The sequence below is a fragment of the Embiotoca jacksoni genome, unplaced genomic scaffold (assembly GCF_022577435.1).
Source record: "Embiotoca jacksoni isolate LCO1_2020_lvr unplaced genomic scaffold, fEmbJac1.0.p SCAF_34, whole genome shotgun sequence".
NCBI classification, from domain to species: domain Eukaryota; kingdom Metazoa; phylum Chordata; class Actinopteri; family Embiotocidae; genus Embiotoca; species Embiotoca jacksoni.
Window position 1 is genome coordinate 995,138 of NW_027185386.1, and position 15,157 is coordinate 1,010,294.

The following is a 15,157-nucleotide window of genomic DNA, read 5'->3' on the forward strand; positions in this document are numbered from 1 at the left end:
TGTGACAATCGTTTGATAGTTTATTTTTTTTTATTGCTTTTATGAATTGATGAGTTTGCCCTATTTTTTTTCACTGTAAACAAGTGACTGATATCAATGGAAAGTAAGATTTGTTAGGTATATAGTAGCAGTAGTGCTTATCATAAATACGACATTTGATTTCTATTAAACATAAAGTATCATTACCTCGTGAATTAACTGGATAAAACTTGGTTGAAGACATTCGTGGTCCTCAGATGATGAATCCTTTGCTGACATGAGGTGAAATATCTCGTCACTCGGAGGAAGGATTGACACGTTGAACCATTCACGCTCCCATCAGGTTGAACCGTTGACTTCTGAGCTCTAGTTTATTTTCTGCAGCAGCCTCATGGTATCAAAATTGTGCAAAAAAAAGAAAAAGCTTTATTATCAAATACCTGCAAAACCGTTGATATTCCTATCACATTTAAAGCTAACAAACATGAGCATGCTAAAACACTAAACAAAGACGGCGAACATGTTCAACAAGACGGCGCACTTATTGGTTGATTAGCATTTTCCATGTTAGCTACCTGATGTTAGCGTTTAGCACACAGAACAGCTGGCGGTTCATCTCGCTCTGATTTCTGGCACATGTTCATTGCTCGTTAATATGTTGAATATTTTTCGACTCACTGAATATAAACATTCAAACATTCAGAGACCCATATGGTTAAAACAACAGCTTGTATCTGAGCGCTGTGTTTGTGTTTGTGTGGTATTTTGGCCTCCAGCATTCCTGCTGACAGGCAGACTGGAGCTTCGGGTCTGAACCAGCTCTCCACCGGCCCCCTCTTTGTGGCCACGCTCTGTTTGGACCCGGTGGTGCTGAGTCATATCGCCAGCCTGTCTGTCCCAGTTAAGCCCCCCTGATTTTCACCACAGACCTTTTCTTTCCCATGAGGCCTTGCGGATTTCAGTGGCACCCCGAGTATTCAGCGGTGCTGCTGTTACCTGTCAGAGATTTACCCTCCGGGTCCAGAGATTTACCCTCCGGGTCCAGAGATTTACCCGGCGGGTCCAGAGATTTACCCTCCGGGTCCAGAGATTTACCCGGCGGGTCCAGAGATTTACCCGGCAGGTCCAGAGATTTACCCTCCGGGTCCAGAGATTTACCCGGCGGGTCCAGAGATTTACCCTCCGGGTCCAGAGATTTACCCGGCGGGTCCAGAGATTTACCCGGCGGGTCCAGAGATTTACCCGGCAGGTCCAGAGATTTACCCTCCGGGTCCAGAGATTTACCCGGCGGGTCCAGAGATTTACCCGGCAGGTCCAGAGATTTACCCTCCGGGTCCAGAGATTTACCCTCCGGGTCCAGAGATTTACCCGGCGGGTCCAGAGATTTACCCGGCAGGTCCAGAGGACGGTCGGCCTCTTCCAAACTTCATGATTCACTGAGGTGCAACAACACCAGACAGATGTTAGTCAGGCAGTCTGTGCACATCTGTTCAGGCTTTATATGAGATTTCATCAGGCAATTGAAAATATTTTAAATTATATGCTGTTGAGTACTTGAACAATATTAACAATATTAACAATATTAACAATTGTATACCCTTTTTGTGCAGTAGAAGTATGACCCTTCATGAAATGAGGTGAACTGTTAAGAGCTCCGAGACCACCGAGGTGATGTGAGTAAGTGGTTGTGTGCACCTGTGTGCTTGGCGTTCAGATGGAAACACCGTTGCTAGGGCAACGGCAACATGGACGGTGTCCAGAAGCCTCAGAGGCTCACTACGTAGCAAGCCAACAGGCGGGTAACGTAATGCAGGAAATGCAAAGGGGGAGAGTTATGAAGACAAACTCTACATGACTAAAGTTACAAAATATTATAATAATATTATATTATTATAAGTGAATTTTGAGGCTGTGCAATTTTTTTTTTTTTAACCAAGAGCTGCTCTTCTGGATGAAGTCCCACTTGTTGTTTAACTGACAGGGTGTTAGTTAGTCTGGCCTGGATGAGGTGAGGAAGGTGGAGCTGCCCGTTGGTCGGGATTCAGTTTGGTATGCAGCCATGTGCATTGAAACATCAGTGAGGTTGAGGGATGATGGCTGGAGAGGGGGGGGGGGGGGGGGGGGGGGGCTTCTGGGTGTAAAATGCCAGAGCAGTCAAGTTTAGCTCTGGCATCCATTCTGCGCTGACCTGAGATCAGTCCAGCAGCATTAAGATTCTGCCCCGCACCCTCTTTTGTTATTTTTCCTTGTAAGTCCTGCAAGATGAGAGGGTCCCCCCTTATGTCAGACACATGAATCAGCTGTTTGACTTGGCTCTAGAGACTCCAGCAGCAGGATGGGGTGGGGGGGGGGGGGGGATATCTGCGCCACTGCTTTCTTCTCTCTCTGTGTGGATGTTTAATCATCAGGACACATTACCTCAGTGACCACATCTGAGGCAACGGCTGCGACCGTCTGAAAAATCCAGAGAGACGAAACAATGAGTGTCAACCTGAATGACGCAACGTGCCATTAATCCCTGGAGTCTTTTCAATCAACAAATCTCTGCCAGACGGACAGTGAGCCATCTCCTTTAACCTCTATTAACGCACACTGATTGGAATTCAAGACACTGTGTTGTTGTTTGTCTTCTTTGATGGCCGGATAGTGGAGTTATTCAGTGTCTCCCGGTACCACTGCTTTCCACTCCCTGTGATTTTTATGACCCGAGTAACAAAGGGTCCTTTATGTACTGCTGCTGTTGTGGTTTAACAACCTGTAGCAGCATAGCAGTTAAATGACTGCCAATGTTTCTGCAAGTTTGATCTTCCAAACTCCAAATAAAATACGAATTAAACTTAAAATCTTTGATCAAAATCCATTAAACTTTTTTCTTCTTTTTTTTCCCGCCCAACAGCCGTTGGTTTCAATTCAAAATGACTTCTGCTTGTTGTAATCCTTCACATTACATCTGCTTTGATGTTGAATTGTTGGCTTCTCTTCTATAACATTGTACGGTTCTGTTGTCCGACTTTACTACTTAAGTGCTCTAAAATAACTTGTGCTGTGATTTGGCACTTTATAAATAAAATTGAATTGAATTGAAGTTACTTGTAGTTAATTTATCACTGCCGGTTGGATACGATGACTGCCTGAAATGAAAGGAGAAAACAAATCAATCAAAACCAGTATAACACCTGAGCATGTGGAACATAAACTATATGAAAAATAGAGAAAACGAGTAACTTTATAAAAACACAATGTGATGATTTGAAAATCCTGTAAACTGCTATTTAATTTTAAATCAACCCAAGACAACATATCAAATGCTGAAACTGAGAAATGTTATTGTTTTATGGAAAATATATGCTCATTTTGAATTTGATTCCAGCAACTCGTTTAAAAAAAAGTTGAAACAGGAGCACACCTCCCGCTGCGTTGCATCACCTCTTCTTTTAACAACACTCTGTAAACATTGCTGGAGTTTTGAAAGTGAAATGTTGAACGTCCGTTCTTTCAGCTGCTTCAATGTTCGGGGTTGTAAAATGTTTTTGTTTTTCTTTAATCAAACAAAAAGTAAAAGCTGTAAATGTCTTTTTCACACTCCATTTGAATAACTTCACTCAACAAAATCCGTATTGATGTTGTCAGCAGTGTCGTTCACTTGTTTGACAATCTTTTACTCAACTTTGTTTGGCTCCATAAAAGAATGTTTTTAAGCACCTGTTGTTGTGTAGAAGGACTCTAATACTTTAATTCTTCTTCTCTTCAGGGACGAACTTGCAGAGAGAAACGGACAGTCGCTCCCAATCTCGTCTCCACAAATCACATCCTCTTCTAAATCAGAGCAGGATCAGCTGGAGGGGTGTGATGTAGCCCCGCCCCGCCGTTGTCAAGGTAATGGCTGAAAAAGGTTGTGTAACGCGGCCTCTGTTGTTCGTCCTCCTGGAGTTCAGATTAGGTCTGCACCCCCTCACCCCCTCCTCATCGCCACCATCCAATCTGTCTTTGGAACCAGCAAGTTGTCCAATTACCCGAACACAGTGAACGCCTCGCGGCCTCACAGTCTCAGCAGGACTTTATTTTATAAAAGTCCTGCAGTAGGATGGTCAAACGAATGAATGAAGAGCGTGTAGATGGAAAAATTACAGTTTTCGATTTCATTGTCACTGTAGATTTTTATGTCACAGAATGCATCTGATGCTCAAAAATGTTATTTTGTTAATGGTTATGTTCTCCTATAATATTTCATTTCTGTCTGACTTCCCTGTAACAAATCGACACTTCTGTGCAGATAATATGTAGTTTTTACAGCATTTTCGGTTTTAAAAAAAAAAAAAAAAAGGAGTATGAAAATGTTCCTATACGCAATTTGAATGTTTCTTTAATGTCAACTATGAACATTTACATCTGGATTTGAACACAGCTGGAGATGCATCTGAAGTGTACTTCCTATTCTTCCTATTATCAGTTTTTTATCATCTTTTTAAGCAACCCTGAACACTCTGATGATAAACTCTTCCAGCAGGTGTTTCGTGAGTAATTGCAGGTAGTTTTGTGTCCTTGTTATGTAACCGTGAACTAAACTGTGATCCAGAGATGAGAGACGAAGGCGCCGAGCTTCAGACTTGCTGTTTATCTCCTCGAGCGTCATTCCTCTAAATCCTACATGACGGACATTTCTGAATACGTTTGCATCTTTCTCGGCCAATCTGCAGTTGTGTTTTCATGATTTTGAGAGTGAAGATTTCAGTTTTTTGGGGGAGAGAGAGGGCATGTGTGGTCAGGTTTGAATCGGTGGCCCAGACCCTGTCACACAAATTCCTTTTCATTCAGCTGGAACAGAAAAGAAAGAAAAGAGGGGAAGACAAAAAGGGGTGAAAGTAAGAGTGAGAGTGAGAGAGGGAGTGAGTCAGAGGCCGCCGGGGGAGGAGAGGGAGGAGAGAAGGAGAAAGCCAAGAGACATTTGTAGTTGAGTGGATGAGCACAGACAATCCCTGGCACACAGCTTTCTGAGTGTCATGTAAACCAGCCCCATTCACTGCCTGCCACCTCCCTTCTCCCTGCCCCACCCTGCGGCCCCTCTCGGCTTTGGACTTCGCCTGCCTCTATAAAAGCCCCGTCTGTGCCCCGAGCGAGCTTCATTCCCCCCCGTCATGGAGAGTCAGAGAGCCCAGTCCTCGTACAGGAAGCGTTTCGGGCCCCTGCAGGGCTCCGGCAGCACAGGATGGAGAATCGGCAGCGTCTCTTCCAGCCGCCTCTCCTGGCATGGCCCCCCCCGCAACCTCACCCACTCCAGCCCCATATCCCGGATCTCCCTGGGCTCCGCCAACGCGGCCCTGCTGCTGGGGAGCCCCGGGGACCGGCTGGACTTCTCGGCCGACTCCTTGATGAAGGCCCAGTACAAGGAGACGCGCACCAACGAGAAGATGGAGATGATGGGCCTGAACGACCGCTTCGCCAGCTACATCGAGAAGGTGCGCCTGCTGGAGCAGCAGAACAAGATGCTGGTGGCGGAGCTGAACCAGCTGAAGGGGAAAGAGCCCAGCCGCCTGGGGGACATCTACCAGGAGGAGCTCAGGGAGCTCCGGCAGCAGGTGGACGGTCTCACCACCGGGAAGGCCCGGCTGGAGATCGAGAAGGACAACCTGGCCGCAGACCTGGTCACACTGAAGCAGAGGTAGGAGGAGGAAGGGTGGGGCTCCATGTGGGCGGAGCATCCTGCTGCTGAGATGCACAATCATCCAGCTTTATGTCTCTTGTTTGCTTTTAGTCTTTTACAGAAATAATACATCTTTGCTCTTTTTTTACTTGCTTTCACTTCCTAAAATCTGACCTTTGTTACACTTTGCGCTCATAAAACCAATGTTTACTTTCTCTCAAATTAATAACTGTCAAACTTTATGTATAAACTTTTCTTTTGAACCTCTTACAATAAAGACAAATTTTAATTAATCAACATAAAAGTGCCCCTCTGTGCTTTCCTCCCTCTCTTGTTTCTGTTTACATTGTGCACAAAATTTCAGTTTGATGTTTCGCTCAGTGTAGAAGAACGTTTTGGACTCTTTTCTTTTGCATCTTATTGGACGAAGCAAAGCAGCACCCAGAATCCACCTTGTAAAACACACACAACAGCTTTAGTGATTCTGTTCACTGTCTGCTTTGGAAAGAAAAGACCTAGTTGGATGCATACTGGACCAATATAAGAAGCTTTTTTTTTTTTTTTTTTTTCTTTTTTTTTAATTACAAATGCATTTATATGCAGATTGTGGGTTTTGTCCCTGATTGGTTGGAATGCAGACCGCCATGCTCCGAGCTTTACTCCTGGATCCCTCTTTACAAACCTGATCCTGCCTGAACCCCTCGTCGCCATTGAGCGAGTGTGGAGGAATGAGGCCTGCACAATGGCAGCCCTCCACAAAAGGAGAGCAGGCAGCCAGGCAGATGTTCTCTTGTGTCCCGCCTCCCATGTTACTCCAAAACGACGATTCCCTGTCGCCACATACCCAACGTTTTTTTTTTTTTTTTTTTTTTTTTTTTTTTTTTTTTATCTCTCAAGTCGTGAATCTGTAAATTAATTTACTCTTGAGAAGGAGTGAGTGAAAAGCTCTACTTCAAGACTCTGCTGGTTCACTGAAAGGACGCAGGGTGAATAGTGATGGCCGTGGCTGAGAGGGTCAAAGGTCCCTTTTGTGAGAACTCTATTCAGCAAACTCTGCGTGAAGCTGTACAGATGTGACTCCGAGCCGGAGCGTTTATACTTCCACGTCTTTCTGTGTACGGCAGATGGATTGGAGGGTTGAGGGTCTGTGCACGAGGCTGTGTGTGTGTGTGTGTGTGTGTGTGTGTGTGTGTGTGTGTGTGTGTGTGTGTGTGTGTGTGTGAACTCCATCCCGTGGGAAAGGCCTCTGGCTGTTAGATGGGAGCGAATGTGTAATGATGCGTAAACTTCCCCTTTCAGCTGAGCCTCGCTCGTCCTCTGCAGCACGGAGAAGCACTGAAGCTCACAGTGGAAGTCTGATGGCGATGCCTGAAATATGTTTTCACTCCTCACAGTTTGACTCTTCATTGTACACAAAACTCTCCGTGGAATGTCAGCTGGCAGGAAGAGAACCAGCACGCTCACGCACGATAGTTTAACTGGAAATATTCGGTTGTTGCAGCGTTCAAAAAGAAAATATTACTTTGTGTGTTTCAGTGTTAAACTTAATGAATGTGGAGATGATTCGTGTCTTTGATTTGTTGTATTAAACTGCAAAAAAACCTGAAATGTTTGAAGGAATTTTTCTTGAATAATTCAAGAGAAATAATCTCTGGGTTTTGTGCAGTTTTTAATTACAAGTTTTTCTCCTTTTTGTGACTCAGATTGCAAGAAGAGGTCGGCCTCCGGCAGGATGCAGAAAGCAACATGAATACTTTCAGACAGGTAATTCTGTTTACTTGTATTATAATCTAAATGATTTTGATGTTCAGTATGTCTGGCTGTACACTCCCATTTCTCTACACGTCTCATTCTTTTGTGTAGGATGTGGATGAGGCGTCTCTGAACCGCGTCCAGTTAGAGAGGAAGATCGAAGCCCTGCAGGACGAGATAAACTTCCTGAAGAAGATTCACGAGGACGTACGAAGAAGAATTGAAAAAAGACAAATATTGGGGCGACTTTTTCTATTCCTCTCACCATTTCTGCACATCTTATTGAAATGTTTCTGAACTTCTTCTTGCAGGAGCTGCGTGAGTTCCAGGAGCACATCATGGCCCAGCAGGTCCATGTTGACCTGGACGTGTCTAAACCGGATCTGACCGCTGCCCTGAGAGACATCAGGGTCCAGTATGAAACCATGGCCTCTTCAAACATGCAGGAGACGGAGGAGTGGTACCGGTCCAAGGTCAGAGGACTCAGCTATATCTTTTATATGAATGTAAAAGGCTGAAAGGCAGAATATTACACAACCAAATGACAGTAGATGCAACTTTAATGGTCCTCGTCAGGTAGTTTGTGAAAATGTGTGACTATTTTGTTCCTCTATATTCACTCTGTAACGTCTGAAAATAGAGAAACAAAAAGGATGAATATAATGTGTAACAAGTCAGAAAGTAAAGTACAACAGACTGTTGGACTGTTTGTACACAGTTTGCTGACCTGACGGATGCAGCCAATCGAAACGCAGAAGCCCTCCGCCAGGCCAAGCAGGAGGCCAACGAGTACCGCCGTCAGATCCAAGTGGTGACCTGCGACCTGGAGGCTCACCGCGGGACAGTAAGTCCAGCACACCACGGGAAAACTGACGTCGACTAACAATCAAACATATACATATGTACATATTTGGTCATATTTTCTGATGGGAAATTTAACCCGAACTGATTTAAAAATTAGATTTTGACTCCACAAAATTACACTGCAGCTTTAGGATGATGCATTTTTGTTTTACTGGCTGTATATTCCAGCACATTAGATTTACATTGAAACAGCATCTCTGCAGTTCAGGCAGCTTTTGATTTGAGGGTGTTCACAACCCTTCTGTAAACACCGTAGGAATAGTCTGAACTTTTACACGACTTTATGAGACTTAAGAAGTGACAGCAAACTTCGTGCTCTCTCCGGCCTGTGCAGCCGCCAGACTCATTTCTCACTTGTTTCCGAGCCTTTCAGTTTGGTCTCCCTGCAAATGAAACACCTGCTCAGTTGGCTTGAGGTCGGCGTGTGGAAGCCAAGGTCGGCCGAGCTTTTTAAAGGTCCTTATCTCAAGATCAGAAGTTCATTATTTTATTATCTCCAGATCACAACGCTTGTATTTGTATCTGTAAGGTTTATAACATATCAGCATAAAAGTGTCAAAACTCATGTTGGTATTAGTCCAGCTAACCACAGTTATCTTTAACTACAAACATCTGTTTTCAACAAATTGCTTTGAACAAATTAGACCGTAAAAATCGGACTTTTCTATCATCCGACATGCTGATGCTTGACTAACGTTAGCCTCACGCTAGTTAGCACAATTCTTTTGCAAAAAAATAGCATTTGGTAAATTCTAATAATCACTATGCGGCACCTTTTACCCAGCATGGACGCAAACACCGTCAAACAGACTTAATCGTTTTCATTTTAAATAGGAGAACCAAAGATAGTAGACACAATAGAACTTGTAATAGAGGAAACAAATCTGTGCTCAAACTTTCTATAGAACAGAAATAATAGTAGCAGCAGTGAACAATCTGATGGAGAAGTTGCAGATATGTTGGCGTGACATTAAAGGAAACCTCCATGAGATGCTGGTGTTCATCAGCCTCCTGGGTCTTCATCAGCCTCCTGGGTCTTCATCATGTGGTCTTCTCTCTCCTCCGTGAGAACGAGTCTCTGGAACGCCAGATCCGCGAGATGGAGGACCGCTGCGCCATGGAGACGGCCGGTTACCAGGATACCGTGAGCCGTCTGGAGGAGGAGATCCACGCACTGAAGGAGGAGATGGCCAGGCACCTGCAGGAGTACCAGGACCTCCTCAATGTCAAACTGGCCCTGGACATCGAGATCGCCACCTACAGGAAGCTGCTGGAGGGAGAGGAGAGCAGGTGAGGCACCAGCTGGTTGGTTTGGACATAAATCTAGAGTATTTAAAATGAATGTTTCTTCTTTTCTTTTTACTTCTAGGATCACCATTCCAGTTCAGAGTTTTTCCAACCTGCAGTTTAGAGGTCAGCATTAGACCCTCCTCTATTTTTTGCTTTTGGAACAGACACCTTTTCAGGGTCAATACATTTGGAAAGTGTTTCTCCAAAAGAAGAAATTACAAGACAATATGACCCCAAAACAGAAAGGAAATTAAATTATGTGTATTATCAAAATAAATGTTGGTGAATAGTAAATCTAAACCCCAAAATGATACATCCTCATCCTCCTGCATTCACTGTTTAACTGTACTTTAAGGAAAAGTAAAAACAACTTTTAACAGAGGACGATATTTTGCATTTTTGGGGCTGTACTAAATATTCCACCTTTCTTCCTTCGGTTTATTATGTAGAAACTAATCTGGACACTAAAACCCCCGAAGCCCACGTCAAGAGGAGCATCCTGGTTCGAACCGTGGAGACCAGAGATGGGGAGGTATGTTCTTCTCACGTTGCACCTCTCATCATCTCCCTCTGGAGGGCGATGTTGAACCCTCGTTCTCTTTTTATCTGTTTGTTTTTTTAACTGTTCTCTTTTCTTTTCAGATCATTAAGGAATCAACCACTGAACACAAAGACCTTCCTTGAAGTCCCATCATGTCCTCAGTCACCATCTGAGGAGTCTGAATGTGCATTGTTGCGTATTTGTACTTTTTTTTTTCTTGTTGTTTTCCAAGCCCCAAAGTTTCCCATCAGATTCATCTTGTCAATTTCATTTTCTTCATCAGCACCTGCTGGCTGAATGTTTTTTCTGCCTTACAACCACAACATAACCATCAAACACACTTAAAATGTCTGTAATTCATGCAATTTAAAACAGTCTGTCATCTATTCTAGTAAAAAATAACTTGTTTTTATTCTAACTCGAGGTGACAAACCAGATTTTTTTTTAGCATTGATTGAGATTAGCTGCCGTAGAGGAGGCCTTTGAAATGTAGTGATTATGTTAATATGTAGCGTGGTGGAGGTGGACGCGTGGTTACCTGTATGTGAAACATGGTGAGGGATGTACGGGAGGGAGGGCGGTCGTTGTTTGCCTCAGTGTTGGATGCAGGTGAGGAATAAAGAGATTTGTGTACGTTACTGCAGCTTTTGTCAGAACAGCTGAATCTGTGCTGGTTTTTAACCCTTCGTGTCTGCTGCTATTTTCATATTTTCTTTCCTTCGTTGCAGCAGCTGCTTCATCTTGTGTGTTGCTTCTCGTTCTGAAAGTGCTGCACAGGTGTTGTCGATCAGTCTCGGCTCTCGTTGATTAGACTTGGTCCCAGGTTACAGCTGGAAGTTTGATGATGTCATCACACGTTATCGCTTTGTATGACGTTACTTTTTGAGATTAACTTCACCGAGTGACCAAACAGCGCTGCTCTGAAAAACCAGGAAGAAAACAAAGGAAACCACCTGTTCAACGGAAGATTCAGGCAGGTGTTTGATTATTTTCATTCTGGGAAAGTCCACCCAAAGGAAAGCCTCAAGCCAACAGTTGAGCAGACAAATGATTGGCTGCTCACATATCCACGTTTCAGCATCAGATTTCCAGTTTTTATCCTTTTCTTCACTTTTATCTTCAACAGTTTGTAATGTCTTTCCGTAAAATGGCACGAATGTCTGATACTGTGTGTGTGTGTGTGTGTGTGTGTGTGTGTGTGTGTGTGTGTGTGTGTGTGTGTGTGTGTGTGTGTGTGTGTGTGCACACGCCACTCATTGGGTGGTGACCATCGTGACTTCTGCAGTGTTTCCATGTGCATACCATAGACTGTGTAGAAGTGGACGTAGCTTCCAGGTCTGAAAAATGAGGCCAATACCAAAGTGCCCGAAGCTGCAATACCACCGATGGCCACCAGAGGTTGACTAAGAAAAGGCATTAGCTCCATAGACGCCCATTCAACTTCACTCATGAAGTTCTAAGTCAGTATATTTTTTCCACACTTTATCTCGGCGTTGTTAGTTAAAGTCACTCCTTTTTCTGGCAGTTCATCTGAAAATAATCTGTCATTAATTAGAAAATAAGCCTCATAAAGCTGTCGCTTTTTTTTTGTTGTTGTTTTTTTTGTTTTGGTTTTTTTTTTGGGGGGGGGGGTCTGTTTGATTGACAGGCCTGTGGTGCAGTCAGGTTTCCACTGTCGGCGGGCGGGACGTCGTGTCGTTGGGGTTTCCAAGCCGATGTTTCCTGTAGTGTTGGCGTGGTAACCGAGAGATGTAACACACTACAATACAACACCTGCACTGCTGGGTTTTTTGTTTGGTTTTAAAGGGCAGGTCGTTGGGGTGAAAATGAAAACCGAGGGTCTGGACGGACGGACGGACGGACGGACGGACATGTGGAACATCTGAAACACTATTGAAGGCTGCTCTGCTGTTGGTGAGCTCTCTGACTGAAGCTGCGCTGACAGGCGCTGCCGCTAATGAGACTGGTGCTTCGCCAAAGCTGGCTGTGTCTGCGCTCGTCGCCAAGGACACCATGTGAATCGTGCTTCTCTACCCTCCATAATCCCCCCCCCCACCCGTCCCCACCCTCACACCCCCGTCACTCAATCCCCCTTCTCCTGTTTCTGCTAACAACACGCCGCGACACTCGTCATCATTTTGTTCTGTTAAATGTGGATCCCGGGTGGAAACGTCGACCTCTGCAGATGTGAATATAACAGCAGCTACATGCGATGATGTCATGTTAACAACAATAAAAACATTTTAGTTTGCTCGAAGTGACGCCTCGAGTTTCCCTCACGGGCTCCTTTGACTCTGAGTTGAAGACTGACACGTGAAGTTGATCATGTCTGTGAACTGACTTTTATACGTGCTGACAATTAACTTCGGGGTCTCAGAAAGGCCGACAGACATTACTCATGGTGACTGATTGTCTCCGCCTGCAGACAGGAAGCGCCGCCGAGCAGATGGATCCACTTCCTGTCGCACCACGGCTCATTATGAGTGTTACTGTACATCCATGGCGGAGAGATGATTTTAAGGCCCAGAAATGCTGTTGCTTGATAAATCTGGGTATAAAAGAAAAAAACAAACAATAAAAGTCAAAGTTAGTGGTAATAGTGGGTAAAAACAGGGTTAAAAGAACAGAAAGATTATGAAGATCAACCCATTAAAACATAAATAAATGAATACCGTCCAGCAAAATAATGAGTGGGACTAAGAAAAAATTTAAAAGATTGTAAATAATTCATCTAACTCGGTATGAACTTCTTAATATTTGTTGAATAGACTGAAGGCCATCAGCCGCACTGGAGAATGCTTGGATGATGTCTCTTCACAGCGAGTGTGACAGGAACGATTTCAGAAGGCAGAAAATGTTAAAGTGAACATGAACATGAGAATGTGACAGAATCTGTGTCTTTCCACCTTTCATACATTTAAAGAGCTGTTTCAGCCTCCAAGTCGTCGTTGTTTCTGAACTCCAACAATCACAGACTGATAAATGCTCCGGTGTTCCAGCTGAGGGTGTTTTGTCTGTGAGGGATTCACACTGTGTCCATGTGCTGAGAGATATAGTGTGAAAAGTTTTTCCCATATTATAGCCCAAAAATATTTACTGCTGTTTGCAGTTTGGAACTCAAAGTTCTGCAATCAGCAGCTTATAAGGTGCTTTTTTATGCTTTTTTTGCCCCCCCCCCCCCCTTTTTTTTTTTGGTTTGTGCTCTGCTGTCAGAAATCCATCAAGAAAACAATGAAAGCGTGATGATGTGGTCACAAAACACCAACATGGTGTCCAGCTGATTAACGCCACATTAACATTGTGTTTGTTCCTACTTATTTATGAACTGATCTAGTATTTCAATTATCGTGATGAACATTGTTTTTATTAGGAACTCCAAAAAAAAAAAACTGCATGCAAATTTCACACCAGCGATCAGTATTTTTCTTCTGGTTTTGCTTGAGTTGAGTGTGGTGAGTGTTTCTGCGGTGAGTCTGTAGCGTGTTTCTGTTTTGCCGAGCTCTTATCGGAGGACTGGAGGGTCTCAGGTCTGCACTGAAGGCGACCCTGAGCTCAAGGAATTCCAGGCAGATAAAACTCTCAGGCGGTCGGAGGCCCGAGCGCTGTCGTCTGCCTCTTTCCCGTCCAGTCCGTTTCCACCGAGCCGGTGAAGGTCAAAAGGTGACGGTGATTTTAAGCGTGTTATCTTTCCACTGCAGGCGTGAGGTGACAACAGCTGTCGTGTATGTTCATATCACGTATCGATCTACAATTACCGCCTCGTGGTTTAATGCCAGTCAAGCTGGCGTTTACATTCACGTCTGTCCAGACTCGTAATTCATCCGGTGAATTCTCTCGAGAGATATTGTGTACACGAGAATGGGACAGACCTGATGTCACAGTGACCTTGACCTCTGACCTTTGATCACCAAAACATATTCATTTTAACCTTAAGTCCAAGTGTATGTTTGGACCAAATATGAGGACATTTCCTCCTGATGTTTCTGAGATATTGTGTTTCACCAGAGTGGAACGAATGGACCCAAAAACAAAATGTCCTCCGACTGTTTCTGGTTCGGAGGCATGAAAATGTTGAATCATTTATTTACAGGAAGCGTCAGCAGATTAATTTACAATAATAATAAAGTCAGTTGCCCTCGTTTTGAAGATCATTGGGGAGGGGGGGGGGGGGCACAGGGCTCCTCGGTTAATTTTAGCCGACATTTCATCGAGATCATGGAGACGAAACCCAGAGCGACCGCCTCCATCCGTCCGACGAGGCGGCGAACGCCACCTCGCTCTCCTCTGAACTCCGTCACTGAACACACGACAGCTGTTTCATTTTCAGACTTCTTGGATGTTGAAGTCGCCGACCTGCCAGCTGTGAAGGTCACGAGTTGACCTCCTGATGTGACTCAAAACAACACGTACTGACGAGAAGGTTCAAGCATCCAGTGGAGAATCCAGAAAACGATTGTTGTCTCGAATGAGAGAATATAGATCGACATAAGAAGCAGAGGAAGACCTGTGAACCTCTCGGGAGAAACAAACAGGCGCGCCATGAAACTCTTTTGTGGCAGCTTTTGCCAAACAAATGTACCAGCGTGCAGCGAAGCCTCCCAGGTGACCTTTAAGTAGGTACGCAATCACAACTCTGTCCCGAGTGTCTGTTCTGTCTCTGAATCCGCCGCCGGTGCCAGTTAACTGTCTCCTCTTTGACTTCATGGACGCCTTCAAGCTTTCAGATCAGAGGTGAAATCAAATCGTCGGATCTCCTTTTAATTCAGTTGAAGTAAATCTGAATTAAGCGCCATTTGCAAGTCAAATTAAGTCACTTTACTCGAGTCTGCAGCCGTTTGCGTGTCTCGCTGTGGTAGTGCAATAAAATCCAGACAGGAAGTGACCACAGTCTCAACTCCGTAAAAGTAAGAGCATTTTTTTATTTCCCTGCTTAGATTTTTACAACCATGTTTCGTTTTCATTTCTCAATTCTGCTTCTTTTCTGTTTTGACGTTTCCCCTTTCTGCTTGAGTGGCTCTTATAGTATCCAGCTCATCGGTGGACAAACTCAAATTCATTCAAACAAATAACAGACCTTTAACATTTTGAGT

The 15,157-nt window shown here is 44.3% G+C and overlaps 1 protein-coding gene across 1 annotated transcript; it reads left to right on the forward strand.

Annotated features, from left to right (window-relative positions):
* Positions 1-5,012: 5,012 nt before the first annotated feature.
* gfap (glial fibrillary acidic protein) lies at positions 5,013-12,324 on the forward strand. Its single transcript, XM_069165361.1, has 9 exons — positions 5,013-5,638; positions 7,324-7,384; positions 7,484-7,579; positions 7,684-7,845; positions 8,091-8,216; positions 9,306-9,526; positions 9,606-9,649; positions 9,976-10,058; positions 10,169-12,324. Exons 1-9 carry the CDS (start codon positions 5,115-5,117, stop codon positions 10,208-10,210), a joined length of 1,359 nt encoding a protein of 452 aa, XP_069021462.1. The 5' UTR covers positions 5,013-5,114; the 3' UTR covers positions 10,211-12,324.
* Positions 12,325-15,157: the final 2,833 nt, after the last annotated feature.

Bases quoted from the DNA above. Each gene is read 5' to 3' on its own strand.
- gfap (XM_069165361.1), top strand. From the start codon at position 5,115: ATGGAGAGTCAGAGAGCCCAGTCCTCGTACAGGAAGCGTTTCGGGCCC. The intron at 5,639-7,323 runs GTAGGAGGAGGA...TTTGTGACTCAG, and splicing joins CTGGTCACACTGAAGCAGAG to ATTGCAAGAAGAGGTCGGCC. The intron at 10,059-10,168 runs GTATGTTCTTCT...TTTTCTTTTCAG, and splicing joins TGGAGACCAGAGATGGGGAG to ATCATTAAGGAATCAACCAC.